Source organism: Struthio camelus, chromosome 23 (genome assembly GCF_040807025.1).
Source record: "Struthio camelus isolate bStrCam1 chromosome 23, bStrCam1.hap1, whole genome shotgun sequence".
NCBI lineage: Eukaryota > Metazoa > Chordata > Aves > Struthioniformes > Struthionidae > Struthio > Struthio camelus.
Window position 1 is genome coordinate 8,067,607 of NC_090964.1, and position 22,819 is coordinate 8,090,425.

At 57.7% G+C, this 22,819-nt stretch overlaps 2 protein-coding genes across 2 annotated transcripts; both read left to right on the forward strand.

Moving 5' to 3' along the window:
• Window positions 1–2,256: 2,256 nt before the first annotated feature.
• HPCAL4 (hippocalcin like 4) lies at window positions 2,257–7,161 on the forward strand. Its single transcript, XM_068917647.1, has 4 exons — window positions 2,257–2,361; window positions 4,649–4,818; window positions 5,023–5,238; window positions 5,651–7,161. Exons 2-4 carry the CDS (start codon window positions 4,657–4,659, stop codon window positions 5,846–5,848), a joined length of 576 nt encoding a protein of 191 aa, XP_068773748.1. The 5' UTR covers window positions 2,257–2,361; window positions 4,649–4,656; the 3' UTR covers window positions 5,849–7,161.
• A 2,201-nt stretch (window positions 7,162–9,362) lies between these two features.
• On the forward strand, window positions 9,363–22,596 carry NT5C1A (5'-nucleotidase, cytosolic IA). Its single transcript, XM_009682588.2, has 6 exons — window positions 9,363–9,526; window positions 16,728–16,895; window positions 17,743–17,872; window positions 18,206–18,328; window positions 18,787–18,971; window positions 19,216–22,596. The coding sequence occupies exons 1-6, from the start codon at window positions 9,425–9,427 to the stop codon at window positions 19,579–19,581; spliced, it is 1,074 nt and encodes a 357-aa protein (XP_009680883.2). The 5' UTR covers window positions 9,363–9,424; the 3' UTR covers window positions 19,582–22,596.
• The last annotated feature ends 223 nt before the right edge of the window (window positions 22,597–22,819 follow it).

Sequence of the window (22,819 nt, forward strand, 5' to 3'; positions counted from 1 at the left end):
ACTCACTCACTTTATTAATTCATTGCTCCCTGAGATAGAGAAGCACCTTCCTGACAGTAACTCTGTGGCCGTGGCAAAGGCCAGGCCCCCGCTGGATGCAGTCCCCAGCACAGCACCAGCGAGCAGAGGGCACTGTCTCTGGCCAGGATTTTGCTGCCAGGGTGGTGTTTGCTGCTCCTGCCAGCAGTGCTGGCGTCGGAGTTGGCTTTCCCATCCTGCCAAACTGGGAAACCCTGTGCCGAAGGCTCCCACGGCTGCAGCTGCCGCCTGGAAGCAGCTGGGAAGCGTCGCCGCGTTTTGCTTCGGTAACATCACGTCGTTCGATGCTGCAACCAGGGGACCCATCTGGGGACACCGCAGCAGCTCAGGGAAGGCAGCAAAGTTGCGGCTGCATCACCTCCGCCCGCAAGTGCACGGGGCCTGGCTGCGGGGCTGGGGGCTGCTGCCCAGCACCCCCCCATCCAGCCTGGGCCACGCTGGCCCAGGGAAAGCCCCCGGCGGCAGCTACAGCACGGCAGCACCTGGCGCCAGGGCAGCGTGGGGCCCTGCTCCTCGCCAGGCTCTGCTGCTGCTCTGCTTCAATTAAGCCCTCATTAATTTTTCAGTCCCTCGGAGCATCCTGAGAGAGGCAAGTTTGCAGTGGCACTAATTGATGTCTTCTCTACTTAAGCACGGAATAAATGGCAGAGGATTGCCCAGCACGGAGCGGGAGGTCTCTTCCCTCTGAGCCCTCAGAGAGGCTCATGGACAGGCTTTGAGGCCAGGCGTCCAGTGCTGGGGAGACCCCAAATCACCCCCGGGGTGAGGGGCTGCCCTGTGGAGCCCTGGGCAGGGGTTTGGATGACCTGGGAGGCTGTGTCTGGCAGAGGGGGGGGTCCCAGCTCCCTGTCTTGGGGCTGGCGGTGGTGGGTTCCTGCAGCTGCACTGTGTGTAAAAGGCTGCAAACATTTGTGTCTTTTTATAAACCATCCCACTCTGCTTTGGCCGGGGCAGTTTCTGCAGATTCCTGCAGCTAGCAGGGAGGCACATACCAATAAAATGTCCTTTCTTCCTCCGGCAGGCGGAGGGGAGGCGATGGGCAGCTGGCTGGGCTGAGGAGCAGCTCCTTGCAGCAGCCGGCAGCCCCCAAAAAGCCCCTGCCCTGGGGTTTGCCAGAGGGCAGGAGGGTTTGTGAGGCCCCCGGACCGCAGCGGCCCCGTGCCGCCGGGCAGCGCCTGCCCCAGCCCCGGCTGCATGGGACCTTCCTTCCCGGCCTGCCGGCAGCAGCTGCCATGTGGCTGGTGGCAAACGGCTCGGCGGCGCTGGGAATCCGCAGCGCGGCGGGATGGCCAAGGTCACCGGGAAAAGCAGCCGCGGTCGCCATGGAAACGCATAGCATTTGCTTCTGGAAATCAGGGTGGTTTTCTTCTCCCTTGGCCCCCTGCATCTCAGCTGCGATTCCTCCTTGCAGGAAGCAGCAAGCCCCATCCCTTAGCCCCAAGGTGGGGGCAGCCCCCGGGGCCTTTTGCTCAGATATTTGGCATGAGGAGGCTGTGCAGCCCCCCCAGCTCCTGCAGCCTAGGACCACATCAGGGGAAGGGAGTTTGGGGTGATCTGGGATCATCTGGGGCCTCGCTGCCGGGGCCTGGAGCCAGAGCTGGGCAGAGCGAGGGGAGCGCCGAGGAGAAGGAGGAGGCACTACGAAGCAGCTCAGCCCTGCAGCCAGGGAGATGCACGGAGCCAAGTGCTGGGCAGGGGAAGGAGCTGGGGAACAGAGCGGGAGAGTTTGCCAGGGCTGGCGGGAGGGTAGTCTACGCTGGACAGTCAGCGCAGCGAAATCCCTGAACCCGTCGTGTTCCTGCTCCCAGCATCCCACCCCAGCATCCCTCTCCCATTATCTCAGTCCCAGCATCCCTGTCCCACTGTCTCAGTCCCAGCATCCCCACTCCAGTATCCCCATCCCACTATCCCAGTCCCAGCATCCCCCACCCCAGCATCCCCATCCCACTATCCCAATCCCAGCATCCCAGTCCCAGCATTCCCACCCCATCATTCCCACCGCAGTATCCCCGTCCCAGCATCCCCGTCCCAGTATCCCACCCCAGTATTCTCCACCGAGCCCCGCTCCCACGGGCCCCCCCGAGCCCCCCGGCTGATTGACAGCGCTCCCAGCCAATGGTGTGCCGTGGCCGGGAGGGGCGGGCCGCCCGCGGTGACAAGAGGGGCGGGAGCGGGGCGGGGGGGGGGCGCAGAGCAGGGCGGGGGGGACGGGAGCGGCCCCTCCCGGCACCGGCACCGGCACCGGCACCGGCACCGGCACCGGCACCGCTTCCCGGCCCGGGCCCCGCCGAGCCGCCTCCGCCCGCCCGCGCCCTCTTCCAGGTAAGCGGCCGTCGGGGCCGGGAGCCGTCGCCGTCCTGCCCGGGAGCGGGGCGGCCGTCGGGGCTGGAGCCGGTCCCTTCGGGAGCCTGTCCCCACGGGAGTGGGGCTGCCGTCAGGGATGAGGTCGGTGCCCCCGGGAGGAAGCTCCCGTCGGGGTTGGGAGCCGGTGCCCCCGGGAGCCGGTCCTCGCAGGAGCGGTGCTCCCGTCGGGGCGTCCTTGGGGAGCAGGGCAGCCGTCGGGGCTGAGACGGGTCCTGTCTTGGCCCCCCACCCTCCCCGGTGTGGGGTGCCGTGGGGCAGGTGCCTCCGGGAGCCGGTTCCAGTGGGCTCAGCCCGGTGCCCTGGGCTGTCCCCGTGCACGTCCCCCGGCGTGGGCAGAGCTGGCCCTGCAGCCCCAGGGGCTGCTTCCCCCCTGGTCCGGGCTCGGCTGAACCCGGCCCCATCCTTCCCGTAAGACCGGGGTCCCACACTCCTTCCCATCTCCTCCCGTATAGTGCTGGCTCACGGGGATGCTGGAGGTGCCTCTCTGGGTCTTTTGTCTGCCAAGGGACGATAGCTGGGTGGGGGGCAACCATAGCCACCCCTCTCTGTGCCCCCTGCCTCAGGGCCCTGCTGTGGCACAGCTGCTACTTCAGCTGTCACCCCAAGACTTGCCCCTCATCACCTCTGAGGGCAGGATCCGGCCCTCTGCCCTGCAGCTTGGCAGCTCTGTGCTCTGGGTCCTGCTTGGAAATAGGAATCGAGGTCTTTGGACCAAAGCAGCTTCTCGTGCCCTGGCCTCACAGGGTGGGAGCCCTTTAGGTGGGGTGCTTGTGGCAAAGGTCCCTGTTGCTGTTCCCTTCTGGGGAAAGCTGCCTCTCGCTAGCCGTTGTGCAGGGCAACGTGGTCGTGGTCCAGCGGGGCCGGAGGGAGATGCAGGAGGAAGAGGAAGACATGAGCATGGTACCTGGTGGGGAGGGATTACTGTCCCCGCTGTCCACAAAATCCCACCCTTTGGAAGATGAGTAAAACACCTCTCCCCCCTTGCACTGTTCAGGACATGGAAGGATTAATGGGTGCCTGCAGATCACTCGCCGAGCAGGGCTGCGGTGCCGGTAGGGCTTAACTCCACAAGCGTGCCCTGGGATCGGCGGGGAGGCTTTTGCCACTCTTCTCTGTGGTGTCTCCGAGTTCCCGGGGCTCTGATTGCCAAAAGGCAGTTGGTTAAGTCTCGCCGCAGCAGACTGGTGACAGATGCTGGTGGGATGGTGGAGCAGGAAGCAGCCTCTGCTGGAGGGATTAGCTAAGAGTGGGGCTGAACGTGAGCTCGGGGAGCAGCCCTGGGGCGCTGGGGAGGGAGGCTTGTGCCCAGCCCCGGTGCCCCCGATGCAGAGAAGAGAAGGACCCCAAGGGGCTGTGCGGGGGGAAAATCTGCAAGTCCCTGTGGCCGGGAAGCCGGACATGTGGAGCGGAGTTGTGGCTTGGTTGGTCTCCAGGTGAACTTCTACTCAACTTCATTGAGAGAGAAACTGCAGGATCCTCTTGGCTCACCATCTGTCGCTGCGCCGGAGCAGCGGCCGGCAGCCAAGGCTGTGTGGGAGCAGGCACGGAGCGTATTCGGAGCAGATTCGCGCTCTGCCTACGCAGCGGCTGCCTCGCAGGGCCCTGGCGCGCCGCGCTGCGGGGAGGCTTGCGCAGAGGGGCTGCGTGGTGGCAGAGACCCGTTCTTGCCCGGGGCTGGCTGATGCCCTCAAACGCCTCCGTTCGGCTTGGGCCGTGTCGCTGCGGCTGCCTGGGTGCTGCAGGTCAGATGGTGCTGGTGAGGTTTCTACCTCCTTTAATGCAAGCAGCGGGGACCCGTGCTCCTGGGCACCCTCGCAGCCCTCGCCAGGCAAGCAAAGACTCAGGGGTGCTTGTCACTGTTTCTTTGTCCTGCCTCATGGAGGGCAGCTGAACATCATGAGCTGGTAAAGCCTGTGATGAGTTTTCCTGGGTCCTCAGTCTCTTTCTGAGCATTTCTGCTGCAGCACAGAGGAGGCAGCCAAGGTGACAGGAGAACTGAGGGTCATACTGCTGGCCACAGTGGTGGGCCCCTGCCCTGCTCCAGCAGGAAGGGTCATGGCACCAAGCCTGGCCTTGGTGCTGCAGTCACTGTCCCAGCATTCACCAACGGTAGCCATGTAACGAGCCGGCTGGATTGGCTCATTGCAGCAGATGAGGCACACGGGATTGGCAGGTGTCACGCTGCCTGAGGAGCACCAGCTTTCCCTGTTCCCAGCATGAAGGAGCTGTGCGTTTCCTCTTCCAGAGTCAGCGATGGGGAAACAAAACAGTAAGCTGGCGCCGGAGATGCTGGACGACCTGGTGAGGAGCACAGAGTTCAGCGAGCAGGAGCTGAAGCAGTGGTACAAAGGCTTCCTGAAGGACTGTCCCACTGGCATCCTCAACCTGGAGGAGTTCCAGCAGCTCTACATCAAGGTGGGCCTCGCCATGGGACGGGGCCTGTGGTCCCAATGCAGTTCCCAGGGATGGCAGCCAGTCCCTAGCCCTGTGGTTATGGCATTGCTGAGCTCCTGGGCCAGCGGGCTGCTTCAGGGCACTGCTGCCCTGAGGATGTGATGTCTATCCTCCACGATGAGCTCCCCTCCCCGTTTAGATCTCTCTCTTCTCTCCTCCCTGCAGTTTTTCCCCTACGGAGACGCTTCTAAGTTCGCCCAGCATGCTTTCCGCACCTTCGACAAGAACGGTGACGGGACCATTGACTTCCGGGAGTTCATCTGTGCCCTGTCTGTCACCTCCAGGGGGACCTTTGAGCAGAAACTCAACTGGGCCTTCGAAATGTACGACCTGGATGGAGATGGGAAGATCACGCGGTTGGAGATGCTGGAGATCATCGAGGTACTGGTGATGTGGGGCTATATGTGGTGGCGGGCTCAACTCTGACTGATGCTGGGCGAGGGTGGGTGAACCTGGAAAAACGGCCAAGCAGCTTGCTTTGGCCTGCTGCTGGGTTTTTGGTGTTTTTGCAGATGCTTGAAGTCCAGGGCTTAAAACCAGCAGGGTTAACCTGCTTTCTCCAGGCTTTTAGAAATATTGGGCCCCTTCTGGTGTCACAGAGTGGGCTTCTCTGGCCACAGCCTTGGCTGAAAAGAGCCCTGAGGGTGCACATGGGTGTAGCTGTGCAGAAGCACAGTTCATGCCAGTGATGAGTGGGTCGCAGTAGAGGTAGGGATCCCGTGTCTGCCTTGTCATGGGACCTTCTGCCCATCCAATGCTCCAGCTCTGGCACTTTGCACCTCTTCTGCTGCAGGCCATCTACAAGATGGTGGGGACTGTGATCATGATGAGGATGAACCAAGATGGGCTGACTCCCCAGCAGCGTGTTGACAAGATCTTCACGAAGATGGACAAGGACAAAGATGACCAAATCTCCCTGGAAGAGTTCAAGGAGGCAGCGAAGAGCGATCCCTCCATCGTCCTCCTCCTGCAGTGTGACATGCAGAAATAGAGCCCAGGATGGCTTACCGCTGGACTGGTTGAAGCCAACCTCTGCCCCCCATGATGGTTTCCACCCCCGTTGCCTAATCCCCCATCCCTGCCACACGCACGCTGCTTCCCAGAGCTGTACTCGGTGCCTGGGGGCACAGATCTGCTGGGGAAAGTGTTTTCCCCGCTCCGCTGAGTCCCCCTGCGTTTCTTAGCCCCAGATGTGAGCCATGCTCCCATCCGCCCTGCTAGCCCTCCGCCTCGTTCCTTGCTGCATCCTGGGCACGGTCTGGCTGGTCCGGGGACGGCAGTTCTCCCTCAGCTGGTACCACCTACTCCAGATGCTGCTGGCTTCAGCTTGCCGCACAAATCAGCCCTCTCCGGCCTGGCGCTGGCCTCTCCGCAGCAGTGCTCCCCGACAGCTGCCGGGAGCGTCCCAGCTCCCCCAAGGTGATACGCTTAAGGCAAACTGCTCCAGCATCCCAGCTGCTCGCTCCGTGCTCCCTCTGCTCCCCCACGGCTCCGCTTGGCCCATTGCCTCATCCTAAGCTTAAACCAGCTTTTTTTTTGCTTTCCACTCACCCTGATGGCTTGTGATACCTCCAGGAAGGCTGAAAGGCCCCAAGTCCTGGCCCCAGCGTTTCCTTTGCTGGTGATTCCCCGTGAGGCTGCACGGAGCAGCCAGAGCTGGCACTGGGAGCCCTGGCGGGGTGCTGCACCCTCGCCGCGGCTCACTGCCCGGCTTTTGCCTTCCTGCCTTGGCCCTTGCTGCCGGGAGTGGCTCCGAGGGGCTGTGCATTAGTGCCAGCCTCTGTTTTAAGCTGCCCTGGCAGCATTTTGGATGCCTGCAGAGTCTGCCCTTCCTGATGACTGAGGAAGGGGAGAAGCCTAGGGCCCCGCACCCAGGAAAGGGGCTGCCTTGATTCCTCGCAGCGGCGTGGGCCGCGCCGGCGTCGGGTCGGGAGGCGCAGAGGCAGGCCTTCGCCTGGTGAGGCGCGGGCCCGTGTGCTTCCCGGTGTGCGGAGCGGGATGGGGCTGCTGCGGGAATGGGTGTATCCTGCATCGAGGGCCATAGAAAGGTACGGATGGGCCCTACACGTGTGGAGCCTCCTGGGAAGGGTGCGAGGATACGATGACTTGGCACAAGAAACGTAACTGCATCTCCCTCTTCTCCCCATCCCAGCCTGCTGCCTCCGTCCCCCCGCCCCACGACAGGAATATTGTGACAGATTGGTATTTAGTCTGCACGTTGTGGTGTTGATGACCGTAATATCTGTTAGGAGACCGTGAAGTTGTTATATATTTTTTTAATGGAAAAATAAACCGTGTCCCACATGTGGCTTTCCTGGCTGGCTTATTGCGGGGCATCCTGCTGCTGCTGCTATTTTTTTGGGGGGGGGGGGACTAGATGACAACGTTGTGCTCCTGAGCATCACCTATGGGGCTTGTCTGAGGCTGCGAGACCCCAGTGGACGGAGGAGTCCAGCGCTTGGGGAAAGCACACTGGGGTTCAGCCTGGTACCACTGAGGACAAGGGAGAGCGTGAGCCTTTGGCTGTGCACGTAGTGTCAAGGAAAGGAATAACATGATCTCCTGGGGGGTAAGACCAGGAATCCCTGATCTCTGCTGGAACCGGGTCTCATTTCTCCACCAGGAGACCAACCCAGCTGCGTCCTTTAGCCAGGGCTGTGCACAGGCAGAGGTGCTAGTGGCTTTGTGCAGCACCTGGCTGTCCTGGGCCCTGTCCCAGCATCAGCAGCGACTGCGACCTGTTATTGCTGTGCATCTTTCCTCTTTCTCCATCTTCTCTTCTCCACCCCTGTTTTCCCTTTGCAGTTTTTCCTCTGGTCTTTTTTCTCCATCGCCAGCCTGCAGAGATGATGCCTGGTGGCTGTTGCTAGGGAGCTCTCATGCTCTCACCAACTTTAAATACTCTTCTGTATTTCATCAAGCTGGTCTGGCTCCTCGGCAGAAGGACAGGAGCTGGGATCCCAGTGGCAGGCAAAGCCAGGCCACACAGCTCCCCCAGCCTGCCTGGCTCCAGCGCGCAGGGTGGTGCCTGCTTCTGCTTCGACCCTGCAAAGCCCTGAAGCCCATGTCCTGTGGCAGCCAGCACCTGAACAGAGGGATGGGAGGGGGTCAAAACCATGGCAATGCATGTGTATTTTTTAAGAGCACTCCCTCGGTTGCTTCGGGAGCTTGCGCAGGGAGAGCTCTGTGGAGGCTGGATTTGGCTGGCCTTGCTTGCCCGGTCTGTCCCGGAGCGTGCATGTGTATTTGTGGCTCAGCAGTGCCCGGTGGAGGAGGGATCCTGCAGACCGCTCATGCTGTGAGAGCCTGGGAACCTGCCAGAGACCCTGTCTAAAAGGGCAGGAACTCAGCCTTGAGAGAGGATGCCGAGAATAGCCTGGGTTATCCTGGGCCCCGCAGAGCTCCTGCTTCCCTTGGAGCCACCTGGCCTGGGCACGCTTTGGTATTCGCCAGTGGGGACCTGCAAAGGGCCTCGGGAAAGGGAGTCTTTGTGGAGGCTGAAACGATGTTAAATACCCAGAAAGCTCTGCTGCCTCCTTCCAGGCACTGCCCCGTGCCAGCGCCAGCGAGATGGTGGGGTCCTCCATCGCTTGGCCCTTCCTGGCTGGCCAATTTTGATCTTCAGGGCTCACATCAGGCTCCCCGAGGGCCTCTGCATTACGAGGCTCCTTCAGTCATAGTGTGGTTTGCAGTTTAAACCGAAAGCTGGGGTTTACCTTCAGCCTCCTACAGCTCTGGGGCTGGATCCAATCCCACCACTGCTCATGGGAGACCATTTAGCAGATAGCTTTAATTAATATCTGCAATTATTCTATTAACCAGTGCACAGCACAGCTTACCCTGGGCACAGAGCAGGGGGTGAGCTCTTGAGTCACGCTGTGACTCACCATGCAGCTGGCCACCGTGGCTGCTCCATCGCTTCCAGCTCTGTGGGCGGCTGCTCCTGTGCCCATCCAGCCACCCTGACCCCAACCTGCCTGGTGCCTATGCTGCGTCCCCCTTGCACGGATCACCTGACGTGGGGGACGACTTCGGGGTCTGGGAGGGACGGTGCTGGAGCGAAGCCTTCGCTGCTGCTGCGCTTTGCGAGGGTGGGCAAACCCGGCCCCAAGGAGATCCCGCAGCAGCTCTCAGGCGGAGAGCGAGCTCGTGTCTCCGTGGGGTCCCCTGGTCACCCCCTGCCTCGTGGCCTCCCCGCATCCCTGCTAAAAGTGTCTCTCCCTGCCCCAAGTCGCGTCCCTTTGGCTGCACCAGGGCACGGCGCTTTCCCCATGGATGCTCCCGCACCCGAGGGCTGACTTTGCCCCGGCGCGGCTGCCGAGCGCTGCCGCCTGCGCCGCCCCCCGCCCGGCCGCGGCACCCCGTTAATGGGGCGGCGGGGCCGGGGCATCGCGGCGGGACGGGCTCGGCCCCGAAGAGGTTAAGCCGCAGCTCGGTGGGCTGAAACCCCGGAGCTTCATGGGATGCCGTATAAAGCGCGCTCCGCCGGGCCGGCCGCGCTCCCGGGAGCTGCCCGGTGCGAGAGGAGCCGCGCGGCGCCGCCCGGTGCGTCCGGGGCCGCCGCGCCATGGAGCCGCCGGGCGCTGCTGCCGCCGCCGCGGCCGGGCGGCCCTGGGAGGAGGCCAAGGCTTTCTACGACAACCTCGCTCCCAAGAAGAAACCCAAATCGGTGAGAGCCCCCGGGGTGCCGAGCCGGGCTGCGCTCCCTCTCCCGGCGGGGGAGCCCCGGCCCGGGTGGGAACCGGCCCCTCTGTGTGTCCCTTGCTCTCCCTAGGTGCCCTATCTTCTCTGGCTCCCCTGGGGGTCCCCTCGGGTCCCCTCCAGGTCTCCCCAGGTGCCCTGTCTCTGCTGAGTCTTTTGGGTTTCCTCTGGGTGCCCCCTTTCCTCCAGGTCACCGGGGTCCCCCTCTGTATTGCCTCACCCTGGGTGCCCCCTCTCCTATAGGTCTGTTGGGGTCCTCCCTGGGTGTCCCAGGATCTTGCTAAGTCTCCCTGGGTCTCCCCAGGTCCCCTGGGGTCCACTCCCCCTTGTGTTTCCCTCACTGCAGGTGCCTCCTCTCCTCTAGGTCCATTGGGGTCCCCCCCGAATGCCCCATCTCCTCCAGGTCCCCTGGGTGTCCCTGGGTCTCCCCTTGGCCCCTTGTGTCATTCTGGGTCCCTGGGGAAGCCTTGGGTTGCTCTAGGTGCCCCATCTCTTCCATGTCCCCAGGGTTACCCTTGGTCCCCTGGGGTCTCTCTGGGTGCCCCGGTCTCTCTGGGTCTTGCTGGGTTCCTGGGGAGTTGGTGGGGTCCCCCTGGCTCTCCAGGGTGTTACCAGGCTCAGATGTCCTTGCAGGGTGGCTCAGTGCCCCATGAGCCACCTGTCCCCAGTGCCAAGGTGGGAGGCTGTGTCAGGGCCAGAGCTGGCTGGGACCCCCATGTGGGCTGGGAGGGTGGGCAAGGCAGAGCAGGGGGACAGTCCAGAGGCCAAATCCCTGCCCCTGGTGCAGCGTGGTGTCACGGGGGCCACAGCTGCCCCTGCTGAGCTCCTCTTGTCTCAGAGATTAGAGTAAAAGCCTGTGTTATCTAACAGGGGCTGAGCCCTGCTGGGTTTAAAAATGGGAGCGCCTGTGAGTGCTGTTGTGTCTCAGAATAGCTGCTGCAGTGCTGTGCTGACAGCCTGGTGGAGACAGGTCCTGGGGACCCCATGGCCTGCATGCTGCCCAACCCCTAGCTCCTTCCTTTGAGCTGCGGGCACCCTCTGCAGCGCAGGGCATCACAAAGCCGCTGCCTGGAGCAAGGTCGGGAGTCTTGAGGCGCTGGGCGCCTTTCTGCGGCGAGACGGCGTGCGTGACTTCTCCGGCAAGGAGAGATGTCCGAGATCGCAGTTCTGCAGGTCCCAGCTCTGAGCATCTTGGATGCTTTCCCCCACCTGGGGGACTCAGCCAGAGACCCCAGTCCTGTATTTGCTGCGAGCTTGCCGTGCCGCCTGCCTTCGCCCTCCCTGCAGGCGAGAGGGGGGCAGCCCTGTGCGCGGGCGGGATGTGGCTCATCTTTCATGCCATGTTTCCAGTCCCCTGCAATGTTATTGGACCTCCTCCTCTTCCCCTTCTTGCAGCATGCTTGGTGACTAGGCTGATTATCTGCTTTACCGATGGGGAAACTGAGGCACGGGACAGTGATGTGGTTTACCTGCACTTGCGCAGTAGTCTGGTGGCAGAACTGAGGTCCAGGTGGGCACGTGGTTCCCGCAGCTCGGCTGTGCCCCCGGCCGGGGCTGGGGCTGGTCCCTGCAGATCCCTGGCCAGCTGGGTGCCCTCCGCTTGGGCAGGTTGGGAGGCACCCGTGGCCGTGCAGCTGGGTGCCCTGCCAGGCGGCTGTCACACCTCGTGATGGATGGCTGCGCAGCACTTTTCTGTATTATAAATAATGTGTTTTGAGAACTCATAAACATCCCAGCCATTGCCTTGAAATTTAATCTGATCCTGAGCAGGGGGCTCGCAGCCTCCCGGAGCTCAGTAGCGCATGGGGGAAATGGAGTTTGCTGTCACCCGTCTTTGTGCTGTGCATCTGCGCCCCTCCGGGTGTCAGGTCTGTCTGTCTCCTCGGCTGTGTGTCCCGGCCGATTGGAGCAGGTATCTGTGCAGGAGCAGGGCATGAACTGAGAGCAGCCCCTGGCTGGAGCTGGGCCATGAGGTGCAGGGAGGGTGGGGGAGCTGCCTGGACACAGTGGGTGCTGGCTGGGGGATCGGCTAATGCGGCATCTCGAGAAGCGCCCACCTGCCTGCGTTCCCCACTTTGCAGGGGTCTCTGCTCTTCCCATGCCTTGGCTCTCGTGCCTGTCCCAGGTCTCCCTCCTGCCAGCTCGAGGAGGTCAGCGATGAGGCTTGTCACTCTTCAGCAATGTGGAAAATGTCCCCCAGCCTCTCCAGTGGCCTCGCTGCTTGGGAGCAGAGGCTGGACTGATGGGAACCGCCTTCCACTGGTTGTGCTGCTCTAGGTGCCCCACTTGTCCTCAGCCCTGCCAGTCCCCTGGGCCCATGGAGGCCTCCCCAGCTTGCTGGGGCGCCTTGTTTACTGGGTTTTGCTCTAGGTGTTGCTTGCAGTGACTTGGGGGTTGCTTTAGATATGATGGGGACCATGCTTGAATCACAGAATCACAGAATCGTTTAGGTTGGAAGGGACCTCTGGAGATCATCTAGTCCAACCTCCCTGCTCAAGCAGGGTCACCTAGAGCATATTTCCCAGGATCACATCCAGACGGGTTTTGAATATCTGCAGGGAAGGAGACTCCACTCTGCACCAAGCCCTCCCTCTCCTCGTTCTGGATCCAATTTTCCCATCCCCATTTTGAATTTGACCACAAGGACTTTGGCTTCTGTGACATCCGGGGAAGTCCCCAGGGCTGAGAGAGTTTGTTCAAGTTCTTAGGATCAAGGTGGATCTGACAGATTCGGCCCCAGGCAACGTAAAAGCATCTGTTGCATTGGGGGTGTGTGGATGGGGTGCCCACTGTGGTCCCCCCCCAGCTCAGAACCAGCCAGCGAAGGCCTCCAGAGATGGCAACGGGAGCCGCCGCTGACCTGGAGCTCCCTGAAAGACAATTCAACTGGTCTGGATGCTGTCTCAATGCACCCCTGCCCACGAATACTACTACTGTCGTCTTTGCACGAGCACTCCCAAGCAGGATTTCCTTCTCAGCCTGGTGGGCGCTCGGAGGAGACGTCTCTGTCTCGGTGCTGACATCCTGGGCATCACGTGCCCCTCGTGTGTGAGATGACATGGCCCTGCTGGCTTTGTGCTTTATGGAGCCACACTGCTGGAAAGGTCATTGATGCTTTGGAGAATGGGCTTTGGATGTGATAGACCTTCTGGAGGCTGGGCGAAGGGCTGGCGTTCCTCTTTGGAGGGTGGAAGATGTTCAGCCTGGCTGTGCCAGGTGCTGGTTGTGTGGGCATCTCCATCTTATCTGTGTTTGTGGTGCTGCTGAAAGCAATTTTGGTGGGAATGTGGGTTTCTGCCATGTTAAATGCAGCTCCAGGGGTCCTTCAGGGCACTTGTCCCCAGGGAGGGCAGCACGGAGCTGCAGCCAGTGCCTAGCAGGCCTCTGGGGCACAAGGGCTAGGAGGGGACCTTTCGCCCCCATGCTGTCCTTCTAATGCTTTCTTTAAATGCACCCTTAGCCTCTGCTTGAGAGCCAAGATGGGCCTGGGACTGGCCTTCCCGTGGGAAGGGAGGGGAGAAGAGCTGACTATGACCCCCCCAACTACTGCATTCGGTTGGATTTGGCTGAGCAGAGCCCTGTGGCTGCTTCCTGGGGGTTATGTTGGATGATGAGCTTTAACTGACCTTAACTGACCTTGCCCAGCTTTGGCTGTGGCTCTGAGGATGAAGCAGTGTTTGTTATTCAGTGTGCAAACCCTCTGGTCCAGGGGTTGGAGCAGGAAGGTGCCTTGGCATGGGATCCTGGGCAGCCCCCCCGGGGGCTCGCAGAACTAGGTGCTGGCAGATAAATAATTGTATCATTTATTGCCTGGTCCTTTTACTGCAGAAGTGGGAGTGGGGCAGTGGAGGCACTGAGCTCTCTCCTGACTCGAGCCCACGATTGCCATGTGGCCGTGGGTGAATAGCGTACATTTGTAATTGTTCAGCTCTTCGTCTGTGTGACAGAGATAGCGATGCTGCCTGATCCCCAGGAGGGCCGGGAGTAAGGCGACCCCCCTCCCCGTGCATGCTTTCTGTTAAAAACGAAGGGCGCTCTTCCCCAAAGCTGTGATGTTTCACAGGCAAAATGGGATTTGTTGGATTGTTGGCAGCCCTTTGATGGGGGAACTGAGGTGCTACAGTTCTCATAGTGCCGTGACTTTTAAAGGTAATTTTTGAAAGTAGTAATGATCACCTGCAGTAATAATGGGGATGAAGAAACATCCAAACAGCCTTGGAAAGGGAACATTTCCAAATGAAACCTCCACTTCAAAGAGATGTCACAATGAGGCTCCCTCCTTCCAGAGCAGAATTGTCTTATTTCTTAAATGTCAGCGTTTCCCAGAGAACAGAAGGGCTGTTCCAGCCCAGCCGGAGCTGTGAGCTGAATTAACACCCTGGTGAGACTTTCTTGCAGAAAATGCTCCTACGGTGGAAATCTCCCTTGGCAGGAGTGGACAGGATCCAGCAAGTCTCATTCCCAGAGGCTGGGCTTCCTGGCTGCAGGGTGCTTGGGGCTCCAGCAGCCCACGCAGGGGCACGGTTGGGCCCCAAGCTTATGGTTATTTTTATTGCTGTGTTTATTACCTCTTAAATGAACCTCCTGGAGGCTTGTGCCTTTAAATGACAGGGAAGGGACCTTGAGCAGTCTGTTACCATTGCGCAAGGTGCCTGTACTCTTGGCACCCAGCAGCGCAAGGTGTGTGCTGCAGGCAGATAAAGATGCAAATTCAGGCTGGGCATCCGGTGAGTAGGCTCATGGCCCCGCACGTGCGTCTGTCCCCCTGCACATGCCTCTGCGCTGGGCATGATGCTGACCTAGTTTCCCTGCTCAGGAGCCTCTTGGGTGGCTGGTTGTGGAGGATGTGCTTCCCTGCGCTCCCCTGGGGACCGGGAGGTGGGAATGGATGCCGGCAGCATGCCGCCAGCTCTCCTACTTACCTGGATAAATGATTTAGATCTGCAGTGACTTGAGAGCTGTGCAAAGGAGCAGGAAGGATTCCTTGCTAAAGGCTAATGGCCGGATGTGCCAAAACCTTTAACAGTTGTTAATATTTTCAGTTAATAAATGGCCCATGACACCAGAGTTATTAATTAATGACCTAGAGCAAAGACTTGGCCCATGACAGGTTAATAGCTAAAACTCACCAGGAAGCTAAACTTAAGATGGGGACCTGGCTGTGATTCACTTACTGGAGCAATGTTGCTGTCCCCACTGCTGTTGCTGTTTGGCTTCTGCGTGCATGTGAATGAATGTGTGTGTCCTGGGGGGGTTATTCACCTTTCTTGAAAGAGCCAATTGGAAATAGATCTTATTTTTCTGCAAATGCAGTGGGAAAGGGATCCCTCTGGCCACAGTGATAATCTCAGCCTGAGCTAATCTGTATCTAGTCCAATCCACCACCGCTTAATCTGCTTGCTGTGGATTTCGGGTACTGATGCAGCCTTGGAGGCATCTGGGGCGAACTGACCCCGCTGCGGGGCTGGCCCTGGGTGCCGCTTGTGGGGCGGCATGGTGCTGGGAACGGCACGGGGGCTACTGTTGACTCATTCCTGGGTGCGTCCCTGCGCTGGGCAGGATTGGCAGAGCCGAGATCAGGGCAGAGCAAGCCCAGCCCTGCGGGGAGAGAAGCTCCTCGAGGTGGATGGGGTAACTTGTCCTCGCCAGGCTGCTGTTTTTGTAAAGCCCAGCCCTAGGCAGGGTGGGAGCTTGAACTTTGGAGGGCTTGGGCGTGCAGAGCAGGCTGGAGAAGAAGTCCTCCCACCTCCGAGCAAACAGCACTGCTGGAGGATTACTCACTGGGGCCATGCGGTATGTGAGGATCCTGGAAATAGCAGAGGAGTTGCGGGTGAGGTGTTTCCGAAGTGCTGACGGCCTGGACTTTCCCAGGCTCCCTGCGGAGGTGCACCCTCTGCCAGGCCCCCGAGGGCTGCTGTGGTTCAGGTTGCGGCTCGCCGTGTGGGCAGCAGAGGGGAGAAGGACTCCCCATGGACACCTCAGCCTTGCTGGTCTCCCTCCAGCTCTGCAGCCCAGCTGCAGCTCTGTGCCAGCTGTCTCCTCTCCTTTAGGTGCCTGTGGTTAGCCTGGGCATGATCCCCTGTGCGAGCCCCCAAACCTTCTCAAACCCTCTCAGTTTGGGAGACTCTCCCAAACAGTCTCTGGCAGTTCAGGACAGGGCTGCCTACACCATGGTCCCCTTCTAGGATTTGCTGTCCTGGGTGCAAGTAGTTTCTCATTGGCCATCAGTAATGAATTTGTTTTTGTGCTTGCATTGAGTGATAGGGATTAACACCCTTCTGCCCTCTAAGGAGAGAGGGAGTACTGTGGGGGTCAAGATGAGCCTGACTTTTCTGGTGTCCCTGTTCTTGCTGCCAAGTCCCACTAGAGGCCCCTTGTTGACTTCAGTGGATTTTGGATCAAACCCTCAAATGCTAATAATAATGACTCATAAATCAGTGCTTGCACCACCTGTTTGTCATGTTTCCGCCCACAATAGCTATATCAAGTGTTTTGTAAGCCAAGCTGGCACGGGTTGTTTGTCACATCTGGACTACGTCGTGGGAGTGCAGAGCTGGCTGAGCCGCAGTGTGTGTGTGTTGTTGTTTTTTTTTCCCTGGCTGGGGAGGAGGGAGAGAGCTGCACTAATTCCCTCTGCAGGGGGGAAGTGGTTGTCCTGATGTGGTGCATTGGGTCTGGATGGAGCCTCTGTTTGTGGCGGGAGGGCTGAGCATGGGGCAGGCAGTGGGAAAAAGGCCTCAGGGATCGCAAAATTGCCAGGACGGTGCATCGGGGTGTATCCAGGGCTTCATCTGTTGAAGCATTGCAAGATCAGGGTTGCAGCTGCCGACCTTTCAAAGCCGTGCTGTGATTGCTACGGACATGCAGTCAGTGTCATCCATGCCGTGCGGCCTCTGAGTGTGGCCTTTCCTGTTAAAGGCCAACAGATGCTGCAGGGAGGCATCAGGCACCAATTTCTGCGCAAGATGCCTGTAATTGTCCCTCAGCTGGGGGGACAGATATAGGCAGGGAGCTGGCTTAGACCATGCTGAAGAGCGCAGGGAGCACGAGCAGCTCTGCCTGCGTGGACCACAGGAGCGCGGATGCTGAGCGTGGCGCCGTGGGGTGGGCTGCACCGGCAGGAGTCCTGGCCTGTGGCCATGCCCCTACTTTCTCCCTCTGCCACGCAGCCAAAGCCCGAGAACGCCATCACCATCGCAGTGTCGTCACGGGCACTCTTCCGTATGGAAGAGGAGCAGAAGATCTACAACGAGCAAGGGGTGGAGGCCTATGTGAAATACCAGCTGGACCATGAAAACGAGCCCTTCCTCCCTGGCGCTGCCTTCCCCTTTGTCAAGGTGAGCGCCTGCCTGCCAAGCTGGGCGGCCCGGGCACCATGGGGCAAGGGGAAGATTCGGGGCAGGCCCTGAGGATGCTGAGTAGTCTGTATCTGCATCGCGACGCTTGCCCAAACCCTTTGCGGGGGGGGGGGGGGGTACTGCGAAGCACTCGTGTGGGGAAGTGATGGGAAATAAGCAGCATGTTGGAAGCGAGGTAACCACGGATAAGCCTTCTGGCAAGTGGTGTGCCTCTTCCAGGACGGAGGAAATGCTGACTTTTCCAAATGGCCTAAGAAATGAAAAAATTATCTCTTTGGATCATATTTAAAGTTTCCCTTTAGAGAATTCTTGATCTCAAAAAAAATTGGCTGAATTTAGTCTTGCTACATAGTCAGCCAGCTTCTAATTTTGACATGTTGAAATAAAACGTTTCAAATTTTACAAACATTTTCCAATTTCTGCCCCAACTCCACTGGATTTGGCACTGTTTCATCTGCTGGCCCTTGCTGAAGCGCTCTTGCCTATTCCCAATAAATAAACAAATCAGCTCTGTGGGGAGAGACTTGCTTCATTGTGGGTTGCTTGAAAAACATTTATATGCAGCTTCACGCTAATTTAACCTTATCTTCTAATGAAAATGTGAAACTCGGTTGTGTTTGAAAATAAAGTGGCTGGAGGTTTTTTCCCTAAATCAGCTTTTTTTCCCCAGCTAAAGCTGTTTGCTGATTTAGGCATGGCTCAGAGTGTAGCTGGGGTTGGGCCAAATTCCTGATTTTGATGAACACAGTGTTTTGCTTACTTAGAGCCATGGGTGGGTGCTGGCATCTGGGGCTTGGTGACCCTCCCTCATCTTTGGGTGCTGCAGGCGCTGGAAGCTGTCAACATGCAGCTGCGTGAGCTCTACCCTGACAGCGAGGAGCTCTTTGACATCGTCCTCATGACCAACAACCATGCCCAGGTCGGGGTTCGCTTGATCAACAGCATCAACCACTATGGTAAGCTCAGAGCAAACCCATCCTTTGAGCAGGAACTGCTGGCTTTTAGGCAGGGTGTTCTTGCTTGGCAACGAGATAAGGAGATGTTTTTCTCCATCTCTTCCCTCAAATCAACCACGGGTGGTTTCTCTGAATTTTTCTGGGCTTTGAGTGGAAGCTGGCTGGTGGTGAGGGTACCCCAGCTGCTGGTGATGCTGATGAACAGAAGGTCTGTGCTAGTACCAAAATTGGCCCCCATCCTGCTTGCTGCTGGCTCTTGGGAGGCCACAAGAAAGCACTGTCCAGGCTCTTTTGGGGGCGGTGAGGCTCACTCCAGTGTCCCTCTGCCCTCAGATCTGTTCATCGAGAGGTTCTGCATGACGGGAGGGAACAGCCCCATCTGTTACCTCAAGGCCTACCACACCAACCTCTACCTCTCCTCTGATGCCGAGAAAGTGAGTGGGGCCATTGAAGAGGGTGAGTCCGGGGTCTGGCTTTGGGGGGCAGAGGGGGGAGCCCAGAGCCTGCTGGGGGTCAGTGCCAGGAGCAATAGCTTCTGTGTTGCTCTGCAGTTGGGGCCTGCCTTGTCCCACATCCCATCAAGGATGGAGAATCCTTGATGTTCCAGAGAGCCTCTAATTTGCATTGAAATAAGGCTTTCCTCAAGCTCCATAGCTCCTCCAAGGCAAAGATGCTGTTTCCCCCCTTAAACTCTTGTTTGCAAAATGAGTTGTCATTTAGGAACATTTTTGCTGGAAGAGGTCTTGGGGCCTCTGCATCCTCCAGGGCCAAGCTGCGGGCGCTATTTGTTGTGTGTGTTTCCTTGCTCTCTTTGCTTCCAAGCCATCATGTTTTGCTCTGCTCCTCCACAGATGACCCATGAGGCCGGGCCCTTGGATAACTGCCACCTCTCGTCTTGCACTTTATCTCTGCAGGGATTGCTGCAGCCACCATCTTCAGCCCCAGTAAAGACCTGGAGGTGTCGGAGAACCAGCTGCGGGTAGCGTTTGATGGTGATGCCGTGCTCTTCTCAGATGAATCTGAGCAGATCGTGAAGGCTCACGGCCTAGACATGTTCTTTGAGCATGAAAAGGCTCACGAAAACAAGCCTCTGGCCCAGGTAGTGCTTGAGGGGTCTTGGTATGGGGTAAGCAGGGAGCCTCTGGGAGAAAGACAGCCCAGGGGATGCTCTCCCCTCTGGGAATGAGCTGGGGTTTGGCAAGCCTGGACATACCAGATGTGGACCTGGTGAAGGCTCTGGCTGGCCCCTTGCTGTCTTTTCTGGAGGGAGTAGGAGTTAGACAGCAGGGTGGAGGGGAAGGTGTGATGGTCTGTGGGGTGATGGTTTCCTCTCGCTTTGGCAGGGACCTCTGAAGGGCTTCCTGGAGGCCCTGGGGAAGCTGCAGAAGAAATTTTATTCCAAGGGATTGAGGATGGAGTGTCCTATTCGCACCTACCTGGTCACTGCCAGGAGCGCTGCCAGCTCGGGAGCCCGGGCCCTAAAGACTCTCCGCAGCTGGGGCCTGGAGACAGATGAGGCTTTGTTTCTGGCCGGGGCTCCCAAGGGACCGCTGCTGAGGAAGATCCGGCCGCATATCTTCTTCGATGACCAGATGTTCCATGTGGAGGGAGCCAAGGAAATGGGCACCATCGCTGCCCACGTCCCTTACGGCGTCGCCCAGAAGCACAAGCGGACGGCGCAAGACAAGCAAACCCCAAACAGCAAATAGCAGAGCTGACTGGTCCCGCAGCCTCGGGCACGTGCCCGCGCGGGCTGACACGCTGCACAGACTTTGCCTCCGGGCACCACGCACTGAGTTAGGTCACGGTCTGCAAGGCGGAGAGCATTTGCCCTGGCAAGCGCGAGGTTATTCCCTTGCTGGAGCCTTGTCCGGAGCACAGTGGAGGAAGGAGTTAACAAAAGGCTTCTTTTTGCCTGTATATTCTCTGCAATGTCGTGACCTTGTGCTGCTGGCCCAGGGCTGTTCCCTGCCCCATTCCTCGTGGGGCCGGAAGCTGTCCCTCAACGGGCAGCCCCACGAACCGTTTCCCTGTTCGTACACGCTCTGCACTTGCTTCAGACAAAGTCTTTCAGGATGGCTCTCCCCTTTTTTGGACCGTTTGTGCCAGGCAGGTTTGACTTATTGGCATTTTTTTAAAGCCCCTGGGGAATTCTCAGTCCAGGTCCTTGATTTAAAAAAACAAATGTTTGGGCTGAACTGTTGAACTGAAAAGTTGCATGTGCTCAAAAACCTTCTTGCAGCTTTGAAACAAAATATTGTCTCCTTTAATTAAATGTAAACCATAAGACTGTTCCCTCAGTGGGAAACTCCCTGACAGATTCAGCCCCTGTTCCCCAACCAGAAAATCTTTCAGGTTTTTGTCCTTCCATCAAGATTTGTCAGTGCACCAACTTTCCCTTCATGCACTGAAATTTGGAAAAACAGAAACAAGCACTTATTTAAAAAAAAAAAAATTGTTTCCTGCTTGTTGCTTTGGGCCAATATATTGTTGGCCCAGGTTTTTAAGGATGGGTTTGACAGTTACAAGAGTTAGCACTTAAATATCTCATAAGGCATCCAAAGCCCAGCCATTGTATGTGCCTTCCAGAGTCCTCAGGAACATGCCTACGATTTGAATTAAGCTAAAAGCAGGCCCTAATATATTAGGGACAGCGTTTGAAGTCCATTAGGTAAATCTGCAGGGAATCTGAGCCTGGGTGGGTGGGGTTTAATTAAAAGAATTTTTTTTTTTTATTTTCTATAAGCTGAGGCCATAGGAGTTGATAATCTTTTTCTCCTCAGCTTCTTAAAATCTCTGGTGTTTCTGAAAATAGACACCTCTGCTATTGACACACTGAGAAAGAACGAAATTCCCAATTTAAAAACTGGAAGAGAAATCAGTTGGAGAGCTGCTCTAAAATCGGTGTGAAAGTCGCTCTGACGCTATTGCACAAAGCCTTGTTGTGAAGGATGCTCTCAGGATAAAAACTTTTTTGAATTACTTATTTCTTGTGCTCTCTTGCTAGGCAGCACAAGTGACAGTCTGGTATGAAGGATGCCCAGTATTATCCGATAGTATTTTCCAACTTTGCCAAACAAACGGCATGGGCTGAAGTTTTCCTGGGTCTGTGTCTGCCTCTCACTCAACTTTGCAGGGAGATTTCAGCTAAAACAGCTCAGCCTTTTCTGAGAGCAAGGCTAAAGCTTAAGTTATAGCATTTTGGACAAATATATAAACAAGCTAATGATATCTTCAGTGGCGCTGGAGACTTTTCTTATTGTACTAAATCCTGCCCTAGCAGTGAGAAGCAAATTGCACTTTTTTCCCCTGAACTGTTTCACTTTGACAGACTGTTATTTGTCACATTTGGGTGACACGTGTCAGAGGAAGGTCTAAAATCCAAACAAAAAAAGCCTTGAAAGAAATGAGTATTGCAGTGACACATCTATTAATATTCAGTTCTATAAAAAGGTCTTTTCTTGTTAATGCAAACCCCAGATATTGGGATTCAAGCTGTCTCTGAGACCCTTTTGGCAGATCGGGGTGGGATAAGGGCCTGGCCTCCAAGTAAACATTTCCAAGGTGTTTCCTGAAGATCACATCTTGGAAGTCTTGCCAAGCTCAGCTTACAGATGGGCCGTGCAGAGGCCTCCCCACCAGCCCGGGAGATGACGTTGCAAGAGGAACAGGATCGTCAGGAAGCCCTTAGGAAACCCCGGCCGCACAGGCCTGGGAACGGCAGGGATGTTGGCAGGTGACGGTATACCGAGCTGGGTTGGTGGGATGGGATGTGGGGCATGAGCACAGTCACTGGAATGTGTGGGGACACGCGTGGTTGGGGGAGCGCAGGCAGCATGTGAGCTGGTGCACCTGGCATCTGTGAGCTAACGTCACTGTGGTGCATCTGGGTGTAAATATGTCCTTTCCCAGGCGTTTCAGATAAGGGATGTGGGGAGGGCTGTGCTGTCCAGCAGGAGGTGCCCTGTCTCAAGGCTCTTTTATAGCTCCAGGGAGACAGTGTGTCATGGTGCTGGATGTGGTTCTGGGGCAGGAGCCTGGATCTTTGCAGCTTTCACTGCCACCTTCTCAGGCCCTGAGATAAGATGGTGCAGAGAACTGGTCCTGGGGACCCTGCTTGGCCTCTTGCTGCACAGTGTGGGCAGCTGCTTTAATGGTTCTGCTCAGGGTCCTCCTGCTGCCAGGGCAGCCTGGGGGCTCAACAAGAGATACCCAGGGCTTGGGAAATGGTCACCAAGTGAGGTAGGGCTCCCTTTCCACCTCCTGGATCCTGGCTGCCCAGGGAGGATTCGCCCATCCTGCCATGGCTGCCCCTTTTGTTTTTATCCACATGGTTTCATATAGTGATTTTTTTTTTTATTTAATTTTTTTTCCCTCCATCACTACAATTGGCTGATGTGGATTTGCTGCTCGTATACTTCCCTCGTGTGCCCATACGGGACATCTGTTGCCCCTTGGGCTGGGGGAGTGACACGGTCCTGTGGGAGCTCGTGGTCCCCAGGGCCGGCTGCGTGGGCGCGCTGGCCTGGCACATCTCCCATCTTGAGGAGCCAGTACTGTTGTGCCTCTTGTGCTGTGCTGGCCGACAACAGGACTTTCCCGCTGTGTGTTGTTGCTGTGGGTTGCACTTCATTGTCCTCTGATGGTTTTTTCTCTTGTGAATGAACTGACTTGTTAATGAAATCCCTTTGGGTGTTTATCTGTAATAAACTGTGGTGGTCCCAGCCTGGCTCTCTCTGTTGCCATTCTTGCAAGAGAGATTTTGGCTCCCTGGTGCAGTCAGCAAGAGAGCCTGCAGACCCTGCTTGGGTCCTGCCAGGCTTTCTGATGAAGAGGTGGGGGGCAGAGACAAGAAAAGGGGCTATTTGAGATTTAAGGAAATTCAGGCAACTTAACAAAAGCTACCTAGGAACCAGAGATCTCCAGGAAAGGTGATATTCTGGGGAA

Bases quoted from the DNA above. Each gene is read 5' to 3' on its own strand.
- HPCAL4 (XM_068917647.1), top strand. From the start codon at position 4,657: ATGGGGAAACAAAACAGTAAGCTGGCGCCGGAGATGCTGGACGACCTG. The intron at 4,819-5,022 runs GTGGGCCTCGCC...TCCTCCCTGCAG, and splicing joins TCCAGCAGCTCTACATCAAG to TTTTTCCCCTACGGAGACGC. The intron at 5,239-5,650 runs GTACTGGTGATG...CTTCTGCTGCAG, and splicing joins AGATGCTGGAGATCATCGAG to GCCATCTACAAGATGGTGGG.
- NT5C1A (XM_009682588.2), top strand. From the start codon at position 9,425: ATGGAGCCGCCGGGCGCTGCTGCCGCCGCCGCGGCCGGGCGGCCCTGG. The intron at 18,329-18,786 runs GTGAGTCCGGGG...TTATCTCTGCAG, and splicing joins GAGTGGGGCCATTGAAGAGG to GGATTGCTGCAGCCACCATC. The intron at 18,972-19,215 runs GTAGTGCTTGAG...TCGCTTTGGCAG, and splicing joins AAAACAAGCCTCTGGCCCAG to GGACCTCTGAAGGGCTTCCT.